Consider the following 27,355-nt stretch of genomic DNA (forward strand, 5'->3'; position numbering starts at 1 on the left):
ATGGCCATTCTGACTGGTGTGAGATGATATCTCGTTGTAGTTTTGATTTGCATTTCTCTAATGATTAATGATGTTGAGCATTCTTACATGTGTTTGTTGGCAGTCTGTATATCTTCTTTGGAGAAATGTCTATTTAGGTCTTCTGCCCATTTTTGGATTGGGTTGTTTTTTTGTTATTGAGCTGCATGAGCTGCTTATAAATTTTGGAGATTAATCCTTTGTCAGTTGCTTCATTTGCAAATATTTTCTCCCATTCTGAGGGTTGTCTTTTGGTCTTGTTTATGGTTTCCTTTGCTGTGCAAAAGCTTTGCAGTTTCATTAGGTCCCATTTGTTTATTTTTGTTTTTATTTCCATTTCTCTAGGAGGTGGGTCAAAAAGGATCTTGCTGTGATTTATGTCATAGAGTGTTCTGCCTATGTTTTCCTCTAACAGTTTGATAGTTTCTGGCCTTACATTTAGGTCTTTAATCCATTTTGAGCTTATTTTTGTGTATGGTGTTAGGGAGTTATCTAATAAGGTAAATCATCTTAATGGTGGTTACCTTTAATGATGAGATTGAATAATTTTTTTATACCTTTTGTATCACAATTTGTTACATTAGGTAGGAACTGTTAAACAAAGACATAAATGAATCATAGGAGACCTAATCAAACAAAACTGAAGTGACCTATTTTCAAATACAGAAAGAAAACATTCCGTGTGTTTAAGCTCTCTTGATAGGAACCTAGCTTAAATGTGTTTATTTGGAGTTTCCAGGATCCATTTCCAACCTACCTCCTTACTTTTATCACCCTAGTATTTCAAACAAAATAAATCCCCATATCCCACAGTCCCCTAAGCTTTTCCCACCATTATGCTTTTGCTCTCTTGGGTCTTTCAACCTAGAATTCCCATTCCCCATTGCTGCGTATCCAAACTATATTCATCCTTCAAGACTCAACTCAAATTATGTATCCTCCAAGAAGCAATCCTTAACCCTTGTTAAGATGATCAATGGGGAGATCATGGTTACAGTCACAAAGAAGCACAAACCATGACCTTCCTCCTCTGGCTAGTTGCAAACTCCTTGAGCACATGGACAGGATCCTATTCAGTTCTGACTAACCTCAGAGTAACAAACAGAGATGGCACTCAGATGCAAATTTCTTTCTATCTGACCAAATTAATGCTCTAAACCTTATTAAGGGCATAATACTACAAGCTGCTTTCCATACTATCTGTATGCCCAAAGACGAAGAGGGAGGCCTACCTGGAATACTCCCACTTTTACCTGGCTATCTAGGGAGAGGTAGTTAAGAACATAGGCTCTGGAGCAAAAACTACCTGAAGTCAAATCCCAACTTTACCACTTATTAACTTAGAGATCTTGGCAAGCTGCTTAGCCTTTTACAATTCAACTTCCAACTTTTAGGGTGGGTCTGAGAATTAACTAAGATTAGGTATGTAAAGCCCCTAAAAGGTGCCTCACAGATAGTAAACAACCAATTTATGGTAGCTATTTGCTGTTATTAGTAACTCTAACCCAAGTCTCAGCTTTCAACTAGGACCTCACTTACAAGGAAATCTTCTCTATCTCATGCCAGTTAAGAGCCCTCCCTCTGTTCTTTCATGGCACACCCTCCCCGCCCCTTACAACCCTTATTAAATTCTATTATCATCACTTGTTTACTTGTTAGTATTTGTTACTCAGGTATATCAGCGCCTAGTATAATACCTGACACATACATAGCACACAATAACTACTTATTTTATGAATAATGAAAATAATTTAAAACAGTAACTTTTGACTCAAACCCAAAGTTTGCTAATACCCTCAATATGCTAAAGAACACTTGAAAATATATTTTATTTCCACACAAACTTAGTAACTCCACATTTTGTTTTGTGAACTTCCCCAAAAGGCTACAAAGCTCAAAAAACAATGATAAAAGTAAAATTGAAAACCACTAAAGTAAAATTTTAAAGCAAACAAGGGTAGAAGAGAAAGGGAACAAAACACCTAGAACACACTACACCCTGTGTTAGATGCTCTTCATGTAGCATCTAGCTCTCTGAGCCAAAGAATAAAGGGAAGAGAGAAGAGGTTAATGACAGAATCCCCAGGCTGATGAAAACTACCACAACCAATAAAACCATGCTCTAATTTCCTGAGAGCCATACCAAAGGTAGAAACATAACAGATTACATCATACTGTGCCCAATTTTTTAAAAACATGTTTGGTTTCTCTTAAAAGACAAACATTTTCCCTACATACGGCTTCAGTAATTAAGTTGAGGTCTTGTGTTTTTTCTTTTAAGCAACTTCCAGAAATTAGAGTATTACACAATGACTACTTAATTTTGAAAGAATGCTTCAAGGTTAAGTAGCAAAAAGGTTTTGATGGTTCCTGGCCTTATCTAAAATTTTACCAGTATTATTTAATTCTTCCTTATTTAAACATGCATTAATCTGTACTTCTATTTAAGTAAATCTCTTTACTAATTATTAAAGAGAACATCACAAAGTTGGGTTTTTTTCTTGAAAACTGAGGTTCAGATACCCACAATGTGTTAACCAAGGCCCAAAACAGAAGAGACTGGAAAGCCAAAAATATCTGCCTGCTGCCTCATAAAAGTTTAATTTAAAACGAGAAGCAAGGACTTCCCTGGTGGCGCAGTGGTTAAGAATCCACCTGCCAATGCACAGCACATGGGTTCGAGCCCTGGTCCGGGAAGATCCACATGCCACGGAGCAACTAAGCCCATGCGCCACAACCACTGAGCCTGTGCTCTAGAGCCCGTGACCCACAACTACTGTGCCCACGGGCCACAACTACTAAAGCCCACGTGCCTAGAGCCCATGCTCCGCAACAAGAGAAGCCACTGAATGAGAAGCCCACGCACCGCAACGACAAGTAGCCCACACACCACAACGATAAGTAGCCCCTGCTTGCCGCAACTAGAGAAAAGCCCGCGTGAGCAATGATGACCTAATGCAGCCAAAATAAATAAATTAAAAAAACAAAACAAAAAATGAGAATAGCAAGGAATACATAGTGAACATGAAACTACTCTTGTAAACACTAATTTTGCCTTTTAGTTTCACACCATTGAAGAACTCTTAACACCAAAGCTAAGATTTCCCTCCCTCTACAAAAGAACTAATCCAGGCACATATGTTGAAAACTATCATCATCATTTAAACCAATTTTTCTTTTTTTTTTTTTTTTTTTTTTTTGCGGTACGCGGGCCTCTCACTGTTGTGGCCTCTTCCCGTTGCGGAGCACAGGCTCCAGACGCGCAGGCTCAGCGGCCATGGCTCACGGGCCCAGCCACTCCACGGTATGTGGGATCTTCCCGGACTGGGGCACGATCCCGTGTCCCCTGCATCGGCAGGCGGACTCTCAACCACTGCGCCACCAAGGAAGCCCTAAACCAATTTTTAAAAATAACTGGATCCACTTTTACTAATATCCTCTGCTAGGTCTTGCCCTCCTATCTACTGGATAGATATATGTAGGTAATTCACAGGATATAGTCCTCCAATAATGGCAGCTCTTTCACTTCCTCTCAGTTTCATCTGTTACCTGTAAATTGATGACTTAGGGTGAAGGTCCAAAGCCCAGGCTAACCAGCATACCCGACAGCCTCAAAAAATCAAAGACACCTACTCAAACATGCTAATGGCCTATTTAAGCAGATGGCCCTGCAAAAATAAAGGGTAACTAGGTTCCTACTCCACCACCTCTTGCTGCAGGAACTTGGTCAAGTTACCTCATCTTCTTAGTCTCAGTTTCCTCATCTGAGAAAAAGCAAAAATATCTACCTTAAAGTTAACATAAAACTAATGAGATAAAATATAAAATCCTAGCACAGCCCCTGGCACACAGTATGTGCTCAAAAACTTCAATCACCATGAAATGCAAACTTGACCCTGTCACCTCCATGCTTTCGATAACCTTTTAAAGATTCCTCCATAGTCTTTAAGACAAAATTCAAATCCTGACACAAGATATACAAGATCTTCCTTCAAGATTTGACTTCTCTTTCTCCCCGCCTCCCCCAAGTCAGAAGTACACTCTCTCTCTTTTGAACTTCTAAACCATTCTCTGTTCAGACTGTTCTCAAATTTACTAATTACATCTTACCCCTACTAAGGTTACAATTTCTTTACAAACACATGTTTTTATTCATCATTATACCCCTATTTTATATGATACCTAGCAAAGAGTAAGCACTAAGTATGTTTTTTACTGAAATCAATTACTTACTTTACTGTAGGAATAATATTTGGCTGAGGTTTTAATAACCGTAAACGATACCACATACATCTTCCATATACTTTTCTGATATTCTTTAATCGATTTTGCTCTGTCAAAAGAAAGAAAAATAAGGTGATAAGTTCAACGATTTCCACAGTGAAGGCAAAACCAGAGTTAAAACCATACTAACCTTCATTATCATGCTAATATTATATTGGAACAAAGTACTCTCTACTTAAACTTTTAAGAAAAATTCACAAGATAGGCTAAATTTTCTACCACTTAGAACAAATGATCTATCTGGAAAATTTTATTCAACTACCAGGCAATCATTTTTCATGTGAGACTTAACTTCTAACTGAAAAAATTAAAAACTGACTTGAACCCGAAATATTTAGTTATATAATCAGTAATATCTGAGAATTTCTCTCCTCCTTTCCCTTCTGCTATAAAAGTAACAAAAAGTGCAAAATAGTTGGAACGTGCACTTTATTAAGGAAGCCAAGCAGAAATGATAGTCTTCAAATATGAAAATAATTATGTTAAATGAGAAAAGTCACCCAAACCCTTAAGAAGTTAAAATAGGTTTATATAAGAGTTATAACAAAAGGTATTATTTTAGTCCCCAGGGAAAAGTCTGCAATTCAATTAAAAAGGAATTAAACCAAAGCCAACATATCATATACTGTTTTACTAAGCTCACTACAATCACTTGGTTTGAATAACTCTCCCAAGTTTAAAAAAAAATTAGGTAAGTTTTAAAATAAAAATCTACCTTTTCATGAAGATGGCATATAGAAAGCAAAGAAAGAAGCCCATGCCACTCCAAAGCCAAAGACAAAAACAAAAGCTTGGAAGGCCAAGAAGGCAGTGCTAAAAAGCATCCATATCCACACACACACAAAAAGAAGACTGCATGTTACCCACTTTCTGGGTGGCTCAAGACACCCCGAAGGCAGCCCGTTTATCCTTGGAAGAGCGACAAGCTTAACCACTATGTCATCATTAAGTTCCCCTTGAGCAGGGAGTTGGTCATGAAGAAGACAGAAGACAGCAATACACCTGGGTTCATTATGAATGTCAAAGCCAACAAGCACCAGATCAAACTGTCTATGAAGAAGCTCTACAACATTGACATGGCCAAGGTCAACACCCTGATCAGGGCTGATGGAGAGAAGAAGGTATGTTCGACTGGCTACTGACTATGATGCTTTGGATGTTGCCAACAAAACTGAGATCATCTCAACTGAGTCCAGCTGCTTAATACTAAATAAAAATTTTTTCACAATATTAAAAAACTACAAAACCAAGTCCTTAAATGAGATCTCAGGTAAGTAAAAGAACTTTGCATATAATAGAATGTTCCAAAGCTGCCATATAAGAAGCCCACCAACCCTGTTATCACCATGCTTCCAGGAAAGAATCCACATGAGAGAGCTATGTGGCAGGAGGTATCAGAAACAGGTGTGGTGAAGAAGGATCCATGTAGGGGGAGGGGTGGTGGCAGAAAAGGAGACTGGTAATATGCAGGGAGAATTATCAAGTAAGTTAATATATTAAAGATAACTGCAGTCAGTTTTTCACTGTCAGAGAAGGGAGTTACATATGTGAAAAATTAGAAAACATGAAGTAACTCTGTGGTATTAGAGTGGAACTGAAGATATGAGTAAGAACTAGTTAATATCTTTTAATATAGAAATATAGATGTAGATCTATACACATACATACACATTCTCTAACTCTATTAAGTGAGCCTAGGAACAATGACATCTCAATAGCAGTGAGCACACCTAGCACCCAGATCTTGATTTCTAAATAGCATTCTCTGCTAATGGGAACCAGAGATCCAAGTATCTTCCCACAAAATATTACAAAAGGGAAAGAATGATTTTACAGTGGGGAAGTGTGATAGGCTGAATAATTGCCCCCTGTCAAGATGTCCACCACATCCTAAAACCCAGAACCAGTGAATATATTATCTTACATGGCAAAAGGGACTTCACAGATGTGACTAAATTAAAGATTTGAGATGGGAAGATTATCCTATATTATCTGGGTGATCCCAATATAATCACAGGGGTCCTTATAAGGAAGCAGGAGGGTCAAAGAGAAGATGATGTAACAATGCAAGCAGAGGTTGGAGTGATGTTCTTTGAAGATGGAAGGAGAGGTCACAAACCAAAGAATACAGGCTGTCTCCAGAAGCTGGAAAAGGCAAGGATTCTATTCTAAACCCTGCAGAAAGAACCTGCCCTGCCAACACAATCACTAGCCCAGTAAAACCACCCTTGGAAGTCTGACCTCCAAAACTATAAATTTGTGTAATATTAAGCCACTAAGGTTGTGGTTTGTTACAGCAATGATAGGAAACTAATACAAAAAATCTGGTGGACAACATTTTCAGGTGATCGGTGAACATCACCAGCAATGAGACAAAATGCAATCATATACCATCTAACAGAATGCAATGAGAAGAACACAGAATCAGTTTTGTGAAATTCTTCTCTAAGATACATAACCTGAATCTAATAATGAGAAAATACCAGACAACCAAAATTCAGGTCCATTCTACAAAATAATTGGCCTATGATCTTTAAAGTCAAGGAAAAACTAAAGAACTGTTCCAGACTGAAGGAGACTAAGAAACATGTCAACTAAATGTGATGATGTGTGATTCTGAAATGGATCATATGCCATAAAGGACATCATTGAGACAAGTGACAAAACTTGAATAGGTCTGAAAATGAAATGGTAGTAATGTAAATTTTCTGATTTTCACAGTTAAATTATGGACACTTTTGAAAACACCACGGGTGATTTTTTAATCTGGATTTCATTAAATTAAGTCTCCCATTTTAAGTATGAAACCAAGGAAACATGTTATAAGAACATGCTGAAGTCTCTATTAACCACATGGCTTGATCTATTCAAAGGAATAATATTCTCCCAACGTTTCTGTCCAAGAGAAAGTACACATGGTTTTCAGCCCCCAAAGTCTTGCACGACGTATACACGCACCTTGTATGCCTCACTCTTCCAATCCAAAATTTATATCTTAACCTTTTAGCAGAATATTTAAATAATCAGTAAGTACTATGGGGTATAGTTTACACAGTAACACAGTAATATCCAGCACCACTCAATATTCATAGTACACATTCCAAAATTCTATACTAATGACCTCAAGTCAAAGTAACTATCAAAAGTAAAGTCCTTTGGGCTTCCCTGGTGGCGCAGCGGTTGAGAGTCCGCCTGCCGATGCGGGGGACACGAGTTCGTGCCCCAGTCCGGGAAGATCCCACATGCCGCGGAGTGGCTGGGCCCGTGAGTCATGGCCGCTGAGCCTGCACTTCTGGAGCCTGTACTCCGCAACGGGAGAGGCCACAACAGTGAGAGGCCCGTGTACCACACACAAAAAAAAGTAAAGTCCCTCCACAAGGAGGGATGGATTGGGACTTTGGGAACAGCAGATACAAACTATTATATATAGAATAAACAACAAGGTCCTATTGTGTAGCACAGGGCACTATATTTAATATCCTGTAATAAACCATAATGGAAAAGAAGAAAAAAGTAAAGTACTTTGAGAGTTTTTTAAAGGCACTTAGAATAAAAAGAAATTCATTTATCAACTTCTAGTTTATAGAATTACTAGTTTCATGGCCAGCAAAAATTACCTAAGTAATGTCATTAACTTATAATACAGTTTTTAAAGAAATTATTCACATTTATAGAAAAGGGAAATTACAAGGTCATAAAACAATTCTGTGATTTAAAAAAAAATAACAACATATGATGATTGCTCTCAGCAATCATGAAGTTTGTATGTCCACGGGAGTAGTCCAGGCTTGGGGGCAGGTTATTATGGTTGTGCTTCACAAGCTATACAGTGCCTTTGCTAAAACAGTCATATCCACCTGTAATGCAGAATGATCTGTCAGTCTGTAATATAACTGAGTGAACCCCCCTTAGCACCATATTCCTAGAACCTAAAGAGCTGAAAGAATGTTAGCCAGATCCGGTCTTCAAACCTGTGTGCCTGCTTACTACAAAAGAATTTTTTAAAAATCATGTACCCTCGGGCTTCCCTGGTGGCACAGTGGTTGAGAGTCTGCCTGCCGATGCAGGGGACACGGGTTCGTGCCCCGGTCCAGGAAGATCCCACATGCCGCGGAGTGGCTAGGCCCGTGAGCCATTGCCGCTGAGTCTGCGCCGTCCGGAGCCTGTGCTCCGCAACGGGAGAGGCCACAACAGTGAGAGGCCCGCATACCGCAAAAAAAAAAAAAAAAAAAAAAAAATCATCTACCCTCTTGTAGAGTTCTAATTTGACATCTAAAATTTTCATCGTAAGTTTGAAGAGTTGCAAAGATGTTGTTTCTGACATAAGTTGATATTTTAAAATAAAATAGTTTCATTGCTTTTAAATGTACCAATGAAATCTAAAAATCATAATGGCAATTTCATATCCACCATCATCCATTTACAGAAATTTATGAACAAGCTCTTCATTCTACTTCCCCCACATAATTTTATCCTAATGTAATATATTTTTATCCTGGTAAGTCATTTCTTATAATACTGACACATACTTCTTCAAGTTAATTTGTTTTATTCCCTGTGACTATTTTTCCCAAATTTTTATATTGAAAATTTTCAAGCCTTCAGAAAGTTGAAAGAATATTACAATGAACAATACCCTTCACCTAAACCCACCAACTATTAACATTCTGCAACTCTTGGCTTTATCTCTAGTTCCTTCTTTCCCTCCCTCTCCCCTTTTTTTAGAATAAGTTGCAGACATCAAGACACTTCACTTCCAAATGCTTTGGCACGCATGACCAAAGAACATCAGTAATTTCACCACAGTGAAGTTTAACACATCCATAAGGTTTTTTATGTGCTAAAATTTCTGCTGCTACTTTTATCCGTATGTGTGTGTGTGTTATCAAGGCAACATAAATATTACAAATTGATAAACTACTAAAATAAGAGTAAAATATCCGTTACGCTTTCACTTATAAGAAACTTGTAAATATCCCATATGTTCAAAGAGTTGAAACTCTAAACACTGAAACTTAGTTTTAAAAATAAAAAGTACACTGTTGTCAATAATGGCACAATGTTAGGTAAAATAGCTTTATCTTTTACTTTAAGTATGTTTTTTCAAAACTTGGAAGTTGCAGATTATCTTCAGTTATTCAATTTATAGAAAAAACATGCTCCATAACCTAACTGACAAAGGCAGTCCTCACTGTTAAACCAATCAGGCAAACCAAACTTGGTCCAAAAAGTCTGACTTCATTTTTCAGTTCAAATAAATATATCAATATATTTTGAGGATTATAAAAATCACTGAGAAATAAATTTTAGAATATACCTTGCAAAATAGATTACTAAAATTAATAAAGCTAAATGATATAGAGATAACATAATTTACTTAAAAGAAAAAAATGTACCACACTTCTTTCTAAAATTCAGTGACTCCTAAAAACTATTCCTAAATCCCTTAAGGGGTCCAAGAAAATAGTACCAAGAATCAAAAGGTTATATTCAATACCCCAAAAAGTCTAGAAGACATTATATATCAGTTTTCTAGCTACCCAAAGTCTCTCTGCAGCTAGTTGAGAATATATTATTACCTCAATGTGATGACCCTGGCTCACTCGTTGTTGGGACAATTTCGTTCTTTTATTTAAAAAAACAGGAAAACACGTTTCACTGTAATAGTGCAGTTTGGTTCCTAGAATACTTCAAAATAGAAAAGGCATGAAAATGATCATTTGGAAATGAAAAACTGAGAATTCAGTGCTCCAGACCTCCAAAACTATCGCTTACCTAGTCACCCTAATCTCAAAACAGACTAAGAGAAACTAAAGCTTCTGTTATGCTCTTAACCTGAATCTGAATAGTTAGCCATAGTGTGTCATTCTCAAGGCCAGGTCAGAACTGTTTGGATTTGGGATAGATAAGACATTTAACGCTACTCACCATCACTACCACCCAGTGCACACAATCACAGATTACCTAAATTGGAAGGATTTCAGAAACCTGGGTTCAGTTGCCACCTACCCCCCTATGCATACCCGGGCAACAGAGAAGGAAACCCAGAAAGCAGCTGAAAATGTTTGGATCAGAGTAGAACCACCCCACCAGAACCAAAGTTCATAATCCTCAGGAATGCCTAAGGATTATATAAGTGCAACGTAAGTGCAAACCAATACAAACCAAGTGGTTCAAATAGATTCAGCTGGTGCTTGACTGGACAGCAGTATACAACTATACCATATGCTTACCCACCTCAATTTTATTTTCCCTTTAGAGTACTGAAACGAATACTATAGAGCAGTTTTTCAGCTCAGCACTATGGATTTTGGACTAGGTAACAGTTGTGGGGAGCTGCCCTGTGTATTAGAGTATGTTTGGCAGCATTATGGTCTCTACCCACTAGATGCCAAGAGCACCTCCCCACTGGAGACAATATTAAACACACACACACCAAAACACATGGCTATAGCGGGGTCATGGAAAGCAGCTGAATGCTATGGTCTGAAGACAAGGGACACAGGGAGAAGAAAGGAAAGGTTGCGAGAATAAACAGAGGTGATAAGGCAACAATTCTCTTTTTCCATTCCCCTACAAGTATCCTTCAGGCAAAGAGAATCACTATATATTTGAGTACTTATGAACACCTTGAGGGAGGGGGAGGTTGGGGAGCTTGATTATTTTAAAAGAAGAAAAAAGCCAGACAACAAAAAAAAGCTGGAGGAAGAAAGCCCACAACAATCTCAATTAATAGTAGTTTAGCACACTTCAGAGGTCATCTGAAGGCAAAAATATTAAGATATTCCATAATTATCCCTGGGGGTATATCTCACAATTACAAGTGTTAAGCTGTCATTGTAAGCAACCTTTGTAAAGACCACTTAAAAAATTTAGCAAGTGGCTACATTATGGAGATTAAAAATATATACTTACAGGATGATCAAACACCTAATGTTATATAATACTGCACTTGTGGCTTGGAATAAAATTTCCAGTGATGGTATCATATTCAGAGCCCAAAAGTGCTATATCACAAACGTAGATGAAACATATACATTCTGAAAAACTGTTAGATGACTCCTAAAATAGCTCTGGTGATCACAAAGACACTGAGGTTGAATACATGAGGAGTTTGAAAATAATTGTTTCCTGAAATGTAAGGGGATAAAATTGTATTTTTAAGTACTATATTTTACAGTATATGATTTTTAAATATTTTAAGTAGATATGACTTCATCCTTTAAAGGGTATATATCCATGCTGGCCAAAAAACTTTTTTCACCTCATTAAGAAATAGGAGACCTTGTCAACTTCTCTGCTTAGAAACTTTCAATAGCTTCCAACTGCACCTAAAATAAAATCTAAGCTTCGTACCAGGCTTACAGACATTATCAGCATCCCAGCTCCCTCTCTGACTTTATCCCTGATTCTTCTCCTCACCTGCCACACTCTTGCCACTTTGTTCTTCTCTGTTCCTGGAATATGTCCAACTCTTTCTTCCCTTGAAGACTTTGAACACTGTTTCCCCAGCCTGAAACAGGCTTTTCCACTCAAATCAGATCTTTGAATGGCTGGCTCCCTTTTGTCACTCAGCTTGAAGAAACTTTCTCAGGAAAATTTTCTCTGAATATTCTACTTCTCTACACAGTATTTATCACTATCTGATTTTGTTTGTTTATTTGTTTAGATGTCAATCATCTCCCCCACACTAAGATGTAAGCTTCAAGAGAGCAGGGATCCTGTCTATATTGTTCACTCCCATATTCCATTGCCTAACATAATGCCTGGCAAATAGTAGGTGCTTAACAAATATTTGTTGAATGTTTTAATTACCTCATTTAGACCTCCCAACCACCTGGGGGTACGTATGTATGGATGGATGATTATACTTCAAAACAAAATGAAAAAACCTGAGGCTCAGTGAGGTTAAGTAACTTGCCCAAAGTTACAGACGGTACCAAAGGAACTGCAAATAACCACTAAAGAATACAGATGAGACTTGTGCCCAGGTTTAAATTCATAGGCCTGTGCACATAATCACTTTAACTGTCTTTCCTAATCAAAGAATAGTTAGATTGCCTTGACAATTCTCAAAAGCAGCTAAAATATATTATGTCCCTATTCTCATTAACTTAACCAGACCAGACTATATCTCCGAAGCAGAAAATGTAATACGAAGAAATTCAAGTCAAAATATTTAAGAACAAGGAGTAGCTAAAAACAACTGATTAGATGACACCTCTAAACTTCTGAAACAGAAGTTTACAGACCAGGGATTCCCTGGCGGTCCAGTGGTTAGGACTCGGCGCTTTCACTGCCGTGGCCCGGGTTCAATCCCTGGTGGAGGAACTAAGACCCCGCAAGCCATGCGGCGTGGCCCAAAACAAACAAACAACAACAAAAAAAAACAATAAAAATTTATTTTAAAAAAAAAGTACTACAGGGCTTTCCTGGTGGCGCAGTGGTTGAGAGTCCGCCTGCTGATGCAGGGGACACGGGTTCGTGCCCCGGTCTGGGAAGATCCCACATGTCGTGGAACGGCTAGGCCTGTGAGCCATGGCCGCTGAGCCTGCGCGTCCAGAGCCTGTGCTCCGCAACGGGAGAGGCCACAACAGTGAGAGGCCCGCGTACCGCAAAAAAAAAAAAAAAAGTACTACAAATAAAACCGCCACAAGGACTTCAGTATTAAAGAGTGTGGGACAAGGCAATGTAAGCACATAAATTTGAGGGGGAGGGGATGGTAAACCAGTTCTTTTTCGTTTGTTTTAGCTCAATTTGCTACAGAAGTGTCACGATCCAAAAGAAAAGCAAACCATCCCTCATATCTGTAGGACACAGGGGTTTTTGTGAGCCATTTGTCTCTAAGCCAGAAGATAATACTAAGGAAAGAAGGGGAGTCTCAACTGCAGGAACGATTCATTTCAAGCTACATTTCTTTTTTTTTTTTAACAGATTTTATTTATTTATTTAGGCTGCATCGGGTCTTAGTTGCAGCATGCAAGATCTTTTGCTTCGGCACATGGGCTTTTCTCTAGTTGTGGCGTGCAGGTTTTCTCTTCTCTAGTTGTGGCGCGGGCTCCACAGCTCGTGGGCTATATAGTTTGTGGCACGCAGGCTCTCTAGTTGAGGTGCACGGGCTCAGTAGTTGTGGCGCGCAGGCTTAGTTGCCCCACAGCATGTGGGATCTTAGTTTCCCGACCAGGGATCTCAAACCCGCGTCCCCTGCATTGCAGGGGAGATTCTTTACCACTGGACCACCAAGGAAGTCCCTCAAATTACATTTCTTAAACTGAACTAGAGGTGCAAGATAGTGGAGAATTCTAAATGAACTATAGTGTGCTGCAAATGGGTCCCCGAGAAGGATGCTATGTCTCCTTAGCATACTCTCAAACATGACCCAAGACCCTATTAAAGGGTCCTCTCTACCCTGCCATCTCATCAGCCAACAGCACAGCTACTCTCTTAGCTACCTTACTCTTCATCCATTCCTCTACCATTACCACTCTATTTTTCTTTTCACCTTTATCTCAAGTGATAATCCATAGCCCAAGTCAAAGGTTAATTATTTCTAAGACAAAACAAGAGAAAAAGAAATAGAGAAACTCAAATACTGTTACAGTAAAGAAATACTAGCTTTAAAAAAACAAAAAAAATGGCAATTTAAAACACAAGGATGGGGTTTCCCTGGTGGGGCAGTGGTTAAGAACCCGCCTGCCAATGCAGGGGACACAGGCTTCAAGCCCTGGTCCGGGAAGATACCACGTGCCGCGGAGCAACTAAGCTCGTGCACCACAACCACTGAGCCTGCGCTCTAGAACCCACGAGCCACAACTACTGAAGCCTGTGCACCTACAGCCTGTGCTCTGCAACAAGAGAAGCCACAGCAATGAGAAGCCCGCATACTGCAACGAAGAGTGGCCCCCACTCACCGCAGGTAGAGAAAGCCCGCACGCAGCAACAAAGACACGACACAGCCAAAAATAAAAATAAAATTAATTAATTTAAAAAAAAAACACACAAGGATATATGTCCCAGTGGGACCTTAAACACTACATACCCCAAAGTAAAGACAATTCACTGAGCTGAAAGGGCCTGCAGACATAAGAGGTACAGAGAATGTCTTCCTCCTTCTATGGCTATGATTGGCTCATTCCATCATAGCCAATCTAGCCAAAGATTCTTTGAATAAGCTTTTAGACATTAATACAAATTCATACAGTAAACTGAACATATACATAAGAGCAGAAGGAAGAAAGTATTCACCATTCTGACACCCAGATAATAATCAATAATAACATTTTAATGTGTTTCCTTTGTAGTCCTCTTTCAGAGAACATCTGGGAAGGAGGAAGGAAGAAAGGAAAGTTGGCAAGGTTGAAGTTACATACTCAGGAAAGACTTCTCTACGAACAAGATAATTCCAGCAACTAATTTCTAGGGGCAATGTGCTTCCCTCAATCAGAGGGCTGTGGGGCTGCTTCAATCAAGGCCTTCAAGAACACTTCTGCAGTAATGATGACATCTACTACTTCTCCCCAGTGCAGGAGATGCCCAAGAGATAGTTTCTCAGACAGAAGAACAAGCAGGACATACAAATGCTAATTTAAGGGCAGCACTCTATAATGTACCAGCGTACAAACTGACAGACACAAACACATAAAGCTAAAGTTTGTGTTAAAATCACATTACCTGTAATTTTTAATTTCTAAATATCTCCCATGTTTAGAAACTCAATGTAAACATCATTTAATGACTACTAATAACCAAATGAATTGACACCATAATATACCTACCATCCTATAATTCGACATACAAATTGTTTCTGATTTTTTGGTATTATGGGCATTTAAATAGGATGTTCTGAGACTTAATTTCCAACGCAGGGGTGGGGAGGGTCCCCACACCTTCGACAAGTAATTCTTGGAATACCAGCTAGGTGTCCGAAAATTCAACTCAGTTCTGACACTATCTACCCAGAGTTAGCATCAGACTCCACAGGTTGAGGGCTCAGTCCCACAAGACTGCACATCCATGCCCCCCTACTTTAGATGCCAGTCGCAAGCCCAGGTTATAGACTGGGCGGTTCCAACCACTTCCTCCTTTGGTTTGATTAATTTGCTAAAGTGGCTCACAGAACTCAGAGAAACATTTCACTTACTATATCACCGGTTTACTATAAAAGGATACAACTGAGGAAAAGCCAAATGGAACAGATGCATAGAGCAAGGTTTGGGGAAAGGGTGAGGAGCTTCCATGCCCTCTCTAGGTGCACCTCTCTCCCAAAATCTCCATGTGTGCACCAACCCCGAAGCCTCTCTGAACCCTATCCTTTTGGGGTTTTATAGAGGCTTCATATAGGCACGGTTGATTAAATCACTGGCCATTGGCATTTGAGCTCAATCCCTAGCCCCTCTACCATCCCTGGAGATCAGGGGTAGGACTGAAAGTTCCAACCCCCTAATCACATGGTTGGTTCTCCTGGTGACCAGCAGGGTCCCTTTACAGTGCTTCCAAAAGTCACCTCATTCACATAACAAAAGATACCTGTATCACTCTTAACACTTAGGAAATTCCAAGGATTTTGGAAGTTGTGAGCAGGAACTGTGGACAAAGGCCAAATATATACAAGAACCATACATCTGGTCATTCAGATGACCAAAACATATTTTTATAAGTCACAATATCACAGTATCTTTCTTTGGTCCTATGAGTATTTAGAACTATATCCTTAGAACAGTGTCCCAGAAGTGGAATTACTAAATTTAAAATTTTTAACATTTTTATAGCTTTCTTCTAAAAAAGGAAGTAGGACTATACATTCTTTTCACCAGTTGGCATGAATGGCACCACCATTCTTCAGCAGCCAGTATTAAATCCAATTTTTACTAATCTGTACTCAAACTCTTGAAGGCAGACATTGTTGTCATATACATAATCAGCCCTGCCCTTTCCAGTTGCCAAGAATATAGCAAGCACTACATAAATATTTGTATAGAATGTAGAGAACACCTTTATTAAATAAATATTGGTGGGTACCTACTATGTGCCTGGATGTTTCTGGACACTGATACAGCAGAAAACAAAACAAAAACCCCTGCTCTCACACACCATACTTTCTAGCAGAGGAGAAAGCAATAAACAAATTAAGTAAACTATATAGTATATTAGAAGATGATAAGTGTTATGAAGAGAAATAAAACAGAAAAAGGGAAGAGCTTCTTTGAAGGTAGAAAAAAACTTAACAATTTTAAATAAGGTACTCAAAGAAGGCAACACTGAGAAGATGGTGTTTGAGCAAGGACATAATGGAGATGGGGGAGGTCGTAATGTGGCTACTAGAGAAAAAGCATTCCAGGCATAGGGAGCAGCAACTATAAAGGTTCAAAAGAAGTGTGCCTCATGTGCCCTAAGAACAGCAGAGCAGCTAGTATGACTGGAATGGAAGAAACAAGAGAGAAAGTATAAGAAATGAAGTCAAAAAGCTCATGAAGGACTTCACAGGCCACTCTAATGACTTTAGCTTCTACTGTGATTGAGATGGGAGAGGCTTAAATGGTTCTGAGCAGAAGAGTGACATGGGCCAGCTTCAGTTCTAAAAGGATCACTCTGCTACTATTTTGAGAAAAGACTGCAAGGAGTAAGGGTAGAAACAATGAGACTAGTTGGAAGGCTAATGATAATCCAGGCAATAAAACAGGGTGGTGGTGGTGGTGGAGCAATAAGAAATGGTCAGACTAGATATAATAATTTGAAGGTAGAGCCAACAGGACATACTAAAAGTCTGGAAGTGACATATGAGACAAAGAGATGAACCAAGAATAACTCTAAGGCTTCTTGCCAGAACAGTTGAAGAAACAGATGTGATTAACTGAGATGGAGAAGACTATAAGTCAAGAAGGTTGGGGAGAGGGGAGACAGAAATCACATCAGTATTTTGCATATTAAGATGTCTATTAGATATGCAAATGGAAATGTGGACTCGGAACTTACATATACAGAAGTCTGGAGTTCAAGGAAAGAGTTCTAGACTGGAAATATAAGTTTTTATGAGTCACACAGCTGATATTTAAAGCCATGAGACCAGATGAGATCACCATAGGAATAAGTGTGGATGGAAAAGAAGTCAAGGACTCAGCCTTGAGGTATTCTAAAATTAAGAGGTCCTCACTAGTAAACTATGCTCAATAAATTATCCCACAAAAATAGAGACTACCCACATGTCTAGAGCCAACTGATTTTTGAAAAGGCTATTGTTCATTCAATGAAAAATGAATAGTCTCTTCAACAAATACTGCTTGAAAAACTGGATTTCCACCCCTAGGAATATACCCCAAAGAACTGAAAATAAGAACTCAGACATTTGAATGCCAATGTTCACTGCAGCATTATTCACAAAAGACAAAGAACAGAAACAACCCATGTGTTCATCAACAGATGAGTGAATAAAAATGTGGTATATCTGTACAACGGAATATTATTCAGCCATAAAAAGAATGAAGTTCTGATACATGCTACAACACGGATGAATCTAGAAAACATTATGCTAAATGAAATAAGCTAAACACAAAAGGACAAATATTGTATGATTCCACTTATATGAAATATCTAGAATAGGCAAATTTACAGAGACAAAAAGTAGCTTAGAGTTTACCAGGGGCTGAAGGAAAGAGAGAATGAGAAGTTATTGCTCAACAGGTACACAGTTTTATTTGGGATGACGAAAAATTTTGGAAAGATGATGGCTGCACAACATTGTGAATGTAATTAATGCTAATGAACTGTACATTTTAAATGGTTAAAACTACAAATTTTATGTTTTATATACATACTACCACAATAAAAATTTTAAAAGAAAAGTAATATATCAAGTAATATCTCAAGTATGTCCCTTACCTTCCTATTGCTACCACCATTGTTTGGGCCCATATTATTTCTTGTCTGCTTCTCAATCTCTATACTGTCTCATCCTATGAGATGTTATTACATTAACTTGCATATAGCACAGTTGCAAAAGTGTTCTAAAATGTTCAAAATGACACACTGTCAACCAAATCACATATACACTCTTCAGCTGAACATATAAGGTTTTCTATGACTTAATCAAGTCTTCTGGCCTTTTCTCACACTTTTTCACTCTGGGAACTCTGCTGCAACTGGTTCGATCTGTACTTTAAACATGTTTCATGCTTTCCAGGCTCTACACTTTTGCTCATGTGACTTCTTCTTTGCACCTCCTCCCTCCATTGCACCCATTAAATCCTTCTCATCCTTTAACAGTCCAGTCAAAATCAACTTACTCTGAAGAGCCTTTTCTCACCTCTAGATACCCACTACCACCCCCAACTAGATGCAAATACTTTATCCAACTAACTTCCATAGCACTTGCTTTCACTTCTCTTACACTTTCTTTGTTGTGCTTTGGATATAATAATTTGTGTATCTGTCTAATCCTAATTCTCCCACCCCATCCAGATTATAAACTCTATCAAAAGACTATATTTACACTGCATTCATCTTTGTACCATCTGCTGCTCCTAGTACAGGCAAACAGTGAATGCTCAATCAATAACTACTAGATTTAACTAAAGAGGCAAAAATCTAAAGTGAAAAACATCTGGAATCTACACAAGAAAATTCCTTCATCCGTACTGACAAATATAATTCCAAAATGTAAGGAACACCTTATGTTACCAAACCCAAGTTTGGGTTTGCTCACCTGCCACAGCAAAGCCAATTTACTGACGCTGGGTTGTGGTGAAGGAGAGTACAGCATTTACTGCAGGTGCCAAGCAAGGAGTAGGGTAGTTTATGCTCAAAAGATCCAAACTCCCCAACTGTTTTCAGGCAAGGGTTTTTAAAGGCAGCATCTGGGGGTGAGGGCTGCAAGTCACCACAGGGTTGGGGGCGGGGGACAGGTCTTAGTTCCTGAAGAACAACTCCAAGAGATCCTTCAGATAGTTCTGTATATCCCTTGAGGAGGAACTAGGACTCTGTTTTATCCCTGAACTATTGTCATTACTTTTCTTGTTTAACTGCTTTTCCTTTGTTTCTGCATTCCCTCACTTCCCTACTTAGTAGCTACCTATGCCTACTCTTTGGAACTCAAGGAAGGCCTAGGAGACTAAAGTTTTTTTCTACAAACAAGAAATGGGGGACATGGAGGGGCTTTTGTACCTGGCAGGGTCCTGCTTGGTTTCAATCCCCCTTTCCTTTGATACTCCTCAATCTTGAGGGGAGCAGATATGGGACAAGAAAGGGAATAATGTTTTGAATAGATAGGTTAATCATAAACTCGGCAGAGGAACTCGGGGTTTAGGGGGACTTGGTTTCGCTTATTAAGAGAATGAACAATAATGCCTTTCAACAATGTGACGGTGAGATGGTGTAACAACATTTGTCATGAACAGAGTCTGGTAATGGGACGTTTTTTTAAAAGGAAGTCTGAGTACAATATGGATATATTTGTTATGACCTGTAAAGTATAATTAAGGGAATGAACATCTGAAAATTTTATTTTATATGAAAGTAAGCCTATCTTTGTCTTTCAGGTTCTCCAAGATCAAGCAAGAATGCAAGATGGCCTTTAAAAACAATTTTATAAATGCATTTACTAATCCAATGTCTGTCACCGCATTTATAAAACCTAAATGTTGTACTATAATTCATACTGCCAAGTTTCCTCTATGACGTGGGACTTAAATGTGTATATGCTCACGTCTGATACCTTTTCTGTCCAGACAGAACCCAGAGGGAATGACTACTTTAAAATGACTCAAACTTCTCAGATCTCTAATACCCCTTCAAAATCTAAAATCTTAGGAAGACTATATGTTCTAAGTGGAATATGAATATTCATAAAATATACTCCTTTGAACACAAAACTGATAACTAGCTAGTTTTTTCTGTTAAAAAATCCACTCAACAAGAGATTGAGATAACTCTACTGTAATTAGAAATTATCTAGATAAATCAATAGATAAAGCCAACATTTCATTTTAAATAAAAATGTTCATCCCCATCCTTTTCCCTGCACTCAACCCTAAAACTGATAAAAGTTAATATGTTATTATTGGACCAATCACCAAACAGCTTTTAAGAGGAAGAGAAACAAAACAGAAATGAATGAAAAATTCAAAATCTGCACTCCAGGGCTTTCCTGGTGGCACAGTGGTAGAGAGTCCACCTGCCGATGCAGGGGACACGGGTTCGTGCCCCGGTCTGGGAAGATCCCACATGCCGCAGAGCAGCTAGGCCCATGAGCCATGGCCACTGAGCCTGCGTGTCCGGAACCTGTGCTCCGCAACGGGAGAGGCCACACAACAGTGAGAGGCCCGTGTACCGCAAAAAAAACCCAAAAAACAAAATCTGCACTCCACTCTCTCATTCCCTCCACGGTACTTATATTCCACAAACAGCCCATGCTATCTTAGAATTCTCTTTCTAACCTGCTCATTCCCCTATATGCTGACATCTCAAAGGACTAATAAGCCTCTGAAATGGATTCCTTCTCCATCTAGTTTTTCCCCACCCAGACACCACCACCTCCCACCAAACCATTCTCCACTCAAAGCTCCACAAAAGCAAAACTGACCATGTAAATTGTCCTACTTAAAAACCTCCATTATTTACCCAATAACTTATAGGATGAAGTATAAAATGGTTGATTTGCTCCTAAGTGCCAATCACATTAAATCTTTACCACTTACTGAACATCTCCACGCTTTTGCATATGCTTTCCCCTACAACTGGAATGCACTTCTCCCATTTACCTTTTAAGACCTATCTCAAATCAACTCCTCTACATTAAACACCCAAATCCCCAAACAGAATTATTCTCTCCTTCCTCTGTGCTCCCACAGCACTTTCCACTTATCATTTTAATACTTATTATAATGTGTTATAGTAATTACAGGAGAGAGTATAAGGTAGTGGCTAACAAGAGAAGCTTTGGCATAAGATGGATTTGGGTCCAACACTCAATCTTCCACCTAGTAGCAATATAGCTTTAGACAAGCTGGTAACCTCCTCTAGGGCTCAATTTTCTCATTAATAAAATTGGGATAACACTTGAGTCTAGTTTAAAGTGCTATAGTGAGTGCATTCAGCACTACCCATCCTTGAGGCTAGTCAACATTCAATGAACAGCAGCAACGCTGAGGTGAGGATCACAATTATCTAAGACTGGAGGAGGATGTGGGGTCTCCCCCCAACAAGAAAAGGGACTATGTCTAAAGTCATCCCAAGGGGATGCACACACCAAAATGTTTAATCACTTCTGGGTGATTTGGGTGATGGAATTACAAGCAATTTTTGTTCTGTTCCTTTGATCTTTTCTGCACTGAGTATATGCAACCTACTAAGAAAAAAGCTATAAGCCCTTAAATACCTGATCCATTGGCCTTCCCTCGTGGCGCAGTGGTTGAGAATCCGCCTGCCAATGCAGGGGACACAGGTTCAATCCCTGGTCCGGGAAGATCCCACGTAGCTCTAGAGCCCGCGAGCCACAACTACTGAGCCTGCGTGCTGCAACTACTTAAGTCCATGTGCCTAGAGCCTGTGCTCCATAACAACAGAGGCCACCACAGTGAGAAGCCCACGCACCGCAACGAAGAGTAGCCCCGGCTCGCCACAACTAGAGAAAGCCCACGTGCAGCAACGAAGACCCAATGCTGCCCCAAATAAAAAAATAAATATAAAAAAAAAGCTTTAAAAAAAAAAATCTGATCCATCACCTAGAAGCAGCATCTAGCACAAAGTATTATGCTCTATAAATACTTGCAAAATGAAGAAAATTCTACAGCATATTAAGTTTTACAAGCAAGCATGTTTATATGCATTTATTTCTTTGCTTCTCATAATCACTTCTTGGGTAGGTAGGGCAGGTTATTATTATCACCCCTAGAAAATGAGGATGAGAGTTCAGAAACAACTAAACAGGGACTAGACTGGAACTTAAAACCAAAACTTCTAACTTCAAATACAGCGTTTTTTACTTTACTACTAAACACTAAAAGTGAACTCCTACTCACATTCCCAAGTCAGAGAGCTAAATCACTTGTACACTATTTGAGAGGGAGCAAGCAAAGAAGAATAAAGGAATGTAACTTTTTTAAAAAAAGTTTCATTAATCCTTTCAAACAATGGGGGAAAAAATCTGAGTACATAAGTGTACCAAATCAAACTGTTCCACAAAGTCTAAGTAACCAGCAAAAACAGCAGGAGCTAAGAGCCCCAATATGTGTCAGACACTGTTCTAAACATTTTACATATATCTATTTTATTAATTTAATCCTATAAAACAGATAACTACTGTCTCTAGTTCACAAATGAGTAAACTAAAACACAGAAATTAAATCACTTGCCTAAGATAACACAGTAATTGGCAGATCCAGGTTTCAAAACTTGGCAGTTTTGAAAAAGTAAGATCAAGGAGTCAAAAAAAAAAACCTCCAAAATCTGGCGAAAGCAGTGATATATTTTATCTCAATTCAAAGGATCTATAATCCTTAACTTATGGAAAGAATAAAAGCCCTCTCTGGATTATTTGAATTTCTAATAATTAGAAACAGTTATTTTCTCTTGTCAAATATCATTATAAACCTATTAAAGTTGCTTTAACAAAAATATTCTACTTTCAACTACAAGAATTTTACAGCCCTATTCTACAGTAAGTACTTCTTAGCTTTGTAAAATAAAAAAGCTAAGACATTAGAGGTTTTTTGTTTTCAGGAAAGTGCACAAATCAAAAGAAATACACCACCTCCCAAAATGACAACTCCAACAAAAGACCACTACCTACCTTAGCAACACTACTCAAACCTAGTTACAATTTACAATTACATACGGACTTTTAAAAAACCAATACATAGCACCCACTCCAGACCAACTAAATCACAATATCTGGTGATGGGTCTAAGTGTTTTTAAAAGGTCCCCCAAGTGATTCTAATGAGTAGTCAGGTTTAAGAACCACTATTCTAAGGAAATCCAAACCCTCCATATTATTACTTCACACAGAGCTTTTGCCCATAAAGGTCTGAAAAAGTATTCAGTCATCTTATTCAGCCAATTTGCAAACAACCAAGAGAGTAAGATAAATAGGACCCTTCAACTACCAAAAGGGGTATTAATTATAAGCACACTTAGCCCAACGGATTAGACAAAAATCAAGGCAAAAGGATTCCAATGATAATGTTTTGGATAACAGAGTAACTTCAATTAACATGTCAAATATGCCAATGACAAAGCTATTTCTATTTGTCAAACCCTACATTTTCCAATCTGAAATGACGCCATACTTTCTGATGGACTCAAGAGCCCAACAATTCCAAAAGAGCAACATTGAAACAACTGTCACCTTGAAACTGAAAGCCCCCAAATGTGTCATCTTTTAAAAAAGCTAAACAAAGATTAAACTCAACTTTAATGTTGTACAATTGCTGGGTAAATCTTTTTATGCTTTCATATAGAAGACACCCCTGAAAAGTCAATATTGCCATAAGAACTCTGAAATTCAAAATTACACGCCTAGATGTTTGCAGGAACATAATTTGGTGACTCGGACTGATAGAAGGCTACTTATAACCTTTATTCATAGTCATATTTTGCTGTTGGGATATTAATTTGATTATTGGTGCTGTTTTAGACCCTTAAAGGCTTGTTAGGGTAGGCACTATCTTTCTAAAATTTGAAAAACTCTGTAGCATACCTGTCCTCAAGCGTTTTGAATAAAGCATGTGGATCTGTAGTAGTAATTTTGAATAACACAACAGGATATTTTAATATTTGATTTTTGAAGCTTACTTAGTTTTCCTGTGAAACTGTAAGTAGCTAAAAGCACTGAATCAGTCTTAAAGCATAACAAGTTCCGATTTGATTCCATGTTTCACTGGTAACAGTGTCCCCAAAGTACAGTATACCACCTGGACAACCCAGACTCCCACCACACCCAACTTGAGAGAATCTGTTTACTCAAGTTAGCATAGCTCTTGTGAAACAGAAAGCCTTCCCTAAATGTTCTTACTCAAAAGCTACTTGTTACTGTTAACGCTACCACAAACAACCTACTAAGGCCTTGCAGTTCTATCGGTTTTAAGAATATCACCTGCCATATATCCTAGTAGAGTGCAACAAACGGAATCCAAAACCCAAACATAAAATGCCTTGCAAAGAATCTAAATAATTCTGTGTTCTAATCCGATGTTGTTTAATGTGAAAAGATTCAGAACTAAAAGCAAACGTACCAGCTACCTCACAACTGGACTACCTAGAAGACTTAATCCTTCCTTCATACTTGCACTTTTTCCGCCATAAACAGGAAACTCCAAAGAAACGGAAATAGAGAGAAAAGCCTAATTTTTCCTAAGGGGAATAACGGCATTGCTTCCAACCCCCCCCCCCCAAGTGTGAGTGAACAAATGAAAAAGCAACGGGGGAAAGGCACGGGGGGAGGGGCGGTTGGCGAGCTCAGATGGAGTCCTATACCTGCCACCCAGCTCACACGGTGCCCGAAACATCTGTAACGACCGCTGCAACAGGGAAACTGGGCTGTGGGGGTAAGAAGACCGTGGCCTGGGGGCTCAGAGTGGAGCCTGCACGCTCGGCTTCCTCCTTGGCCAACTCTTCTCTCACCTCCCAATTCCCATCCTCCCTATCCCACCCTGCTCCCTCCGTAAAGAAAAATACCCAATAAAACTGGAGACAGAGAAGACAAAGAGGCAAAACGAGGCTGCAAGGAGCGTCCAGAACAATGGGGGACAGGGTGCAAAGCGAAACTCCCGAGGAGGACAATGAAGGGGGTGGAGAGGAACCCGGAGAGGCACAGAGGGAAACACCGCCGAGTTCGGGCCCCGCCAGCGGCGGACGCCTGGACTTGAGGCCCGGCCGCGCGGGCGGTATCACCCCGGGCGCGGCGGGCTGGGCCGGAGCGGGTGGGAACGGCGCGGCCCGGTGGGGCCGGCGGAGCCTGCGCGTGTCCACGGGCTGCTGCCGGCAGGACTCACCGGCATTCTGATCTCGGGGCCAGAGGTAGTATGTGGCCGGGATCACGATGAGCCCCACGAAGGAGGTGAGGAAGTAGAAGAAGGTGTTCCCGCTGTCATCGTACTGGAACTGCTGCCCCGCCATGGCACCCCCTCCTCCGCCTCCCTCGTCTCACGACCGCCGCCACGACCCCGCTCTGCTTTCGAGCTCCCAGCGCCCCGGCCGCGTGTGGCGTAGCTCCTACGCCGCCGCCGCCTCTCCTCCCCGCCCCCACGCTACTCTCACGGACCCGCCGCCGCCACCGCCGCTGCGGTCCCAGCTCTCGCGAGAAGAGATAGCTCCCTCCCCGCGCGGTTTTTCCCTCCTCTGCCCCCCGCCTCTCCCCAACCAGCTCGCAGAGAGAGACGTGGCGCGCGCAGCCGAAGGATTCTGCGAGCTCCTGCCCTTAGCCCTGCCCGCTTAGCCTCAGCTCCGCCCCTCAAGCTCTGGTAGACCCTCCCTGAAGGCCCCGCCCCTACCCCTAAAGTCCCTCCCCCTCCCTCCTCAGTTTCCTTTCCCAGGGTCCAGCTCCGGGTCCTGAGGGTCGGTTTACAGGGTCCCAGCCGAGGCTTCCCGGCCGAGCAGTGGGCGCGGGCGGTTCACCTGACTGCGACCGGGTTCGCACCCATTCGAAGCAGCGGTGAGGCTTCCTTGCCTCCCCTGTCTCCCATCCCTACCCACCCTGTCCTGCACTCTCACTTTTCAATTTCCCTGGTTGATAAGAATGTTTCCTTAAATTCCGGATCCGCTCCTCCAGTTTGGAAACACTGGTCGGTCAGAATAGGGCGCGGGAGCAGGGCGGTGGGGAGGGATGGTGAGGGGTTTGGCTGTAGGGGTTTTCTGGCAAAGCAACGTTTGCTATTAAGAGACTGCAATCTACATTGCGCGCATTTTGCAGATGGCGATTCCCCAAGCCGGTAGAGATGGTCACCTACCTATCCCAGAGCTAATAATATTTATAGCATTTTCTTCGACACAGGCAGTAGGCAAAGACTTTTATTGCTTTAAATCATTCAATGGTCTGCGAACCCCTTGGAATGAATCAAAGCATGCCTGCTCTCCAGATGGGGAAATGGAGGCTCAGAGAGATTGCCTAAAGTGAAGCACAATAAAGAAACGTCTGGGGATTTAAACCCAGATCACGCTGACGCCACAAAGCCAGTGCCCTGACCACCGCCTCGTCGCCGACCTTCGCATTTCCCTGAGAGCGGCCGGCCCTCGCGTGCGGAGTGTGGGCAGGAATCCGCGCTGCGAGGAGAGACGGCTGGGGGAGCAGTCGCTCTCGGCGGCCTCTGCCCTCGCCAGCTGGGAGACCCCAGAGGCTGGTGTCAGCTAAGCTGGGAGCTGAGGGGGCTGGTGCCCCGATCCGTGAATGACCCCCACGGTCCCGCGGCAGCCCTGGCTGGAGCCTATCCCAGCATCTCCACCTCCCCTCAGGGGACCAAAAGGAAAGGCCCACCCGAGTCACCTCACAGAGTCGTTGTGAAGATTAAAGGGAGTTATAGTGAAAACTGGAAAACCAATGCAATAAACAAATATTACACTGTATTTTTAAAAACTCATTTTAAGGCTATATAGTCTATTTACTAGGTTCCTTTCAATATGCCTTCCAGTGTTGGAAGAGAAATCTGGTCACATGTCATCTTTTATTTCATGTCCTCAAAAATATTATTTATCATAATCAGTGACGACTTCCTTCATAATAGATTATATTCACATGTATTCTGTCTTCCCTCTCAAATGTCCTAACTACCCATTTTGAAAGGAAATTTCAGAAAATCATTTGCTCTGCATTCCCCTCCTCACTTTTTTCTGTGTGAAGTTTTCAAAGACTATATTAGAGGGGAAGAAATAAAACAGAGAGGTGAGGGAGAGAGGATTGGACAATGAAGTCAGCACAGCACTGTGATCACCCAAGGCTGATATGCCCAAAACAATCTGCCTTGCTTCAGAAACAAGTCTGTCATAAAATTGGCTCAACTGCAGTGCGTAGGATCCTGAAGTTCCTTTTGTTTATGCTGAATTTGTTATTAAGTCTTGTTTTAATAATG

General features: G+C 40.3%; 1 protein-coding gene across 3 annotated transcripts in view; it reads right to left on the bottom strand.

Moving 5' to 3' along the window:
* SEC63 (SEC63 homolog, protein translocation regulator) overlaps positions 1–25,541 on the bottom strand; it is a 68,636-nt gene extending 43,095 nt beyond the window's left edge. Inside the window, exons 1-2 of one of the 3 annotated variants that reach the window (XR_012324771.1) lie at positions 25,286–25,541; positions 4,252–4,351 (exon numbers count right to left, since the gene is read on the bottom strand). Coding sequence is in view for 2 of the 3 variants with exons in the window: in XM_033867596.2 (XP_033723487.1) it covers positions 4,252–4,351; positions 25,286–25,409 (224 nt within the window). In the remaining variant the exon portion in view is untranslated. The remainder of the gene's footprint in view (positions 1–4,251; positions 4,352–25,285) is intronic. The other 2 variants (XM_033867596.2, XM_033867597.2) reach the window with 2 other exon arrangements.
* Between the last annotated feature and the right edge of the window lie 1,814 nt (positions 25,542–27,355).

This window comes from Tursiops truncatus, chromosome 12 (genome assembly GCF_011762595.2).
Source record: "Tursiops truncatus isolate mTurTru1 chromosome 12, mTurTru1.mat.Y, whole genome shotgun sequence".
Lineage (NCBI taxonomy): Eukaryota > Metazoa > Chordata > Mammalia > Artiodactyla > Delphinidae > Tursiops > Tursiops truncatus.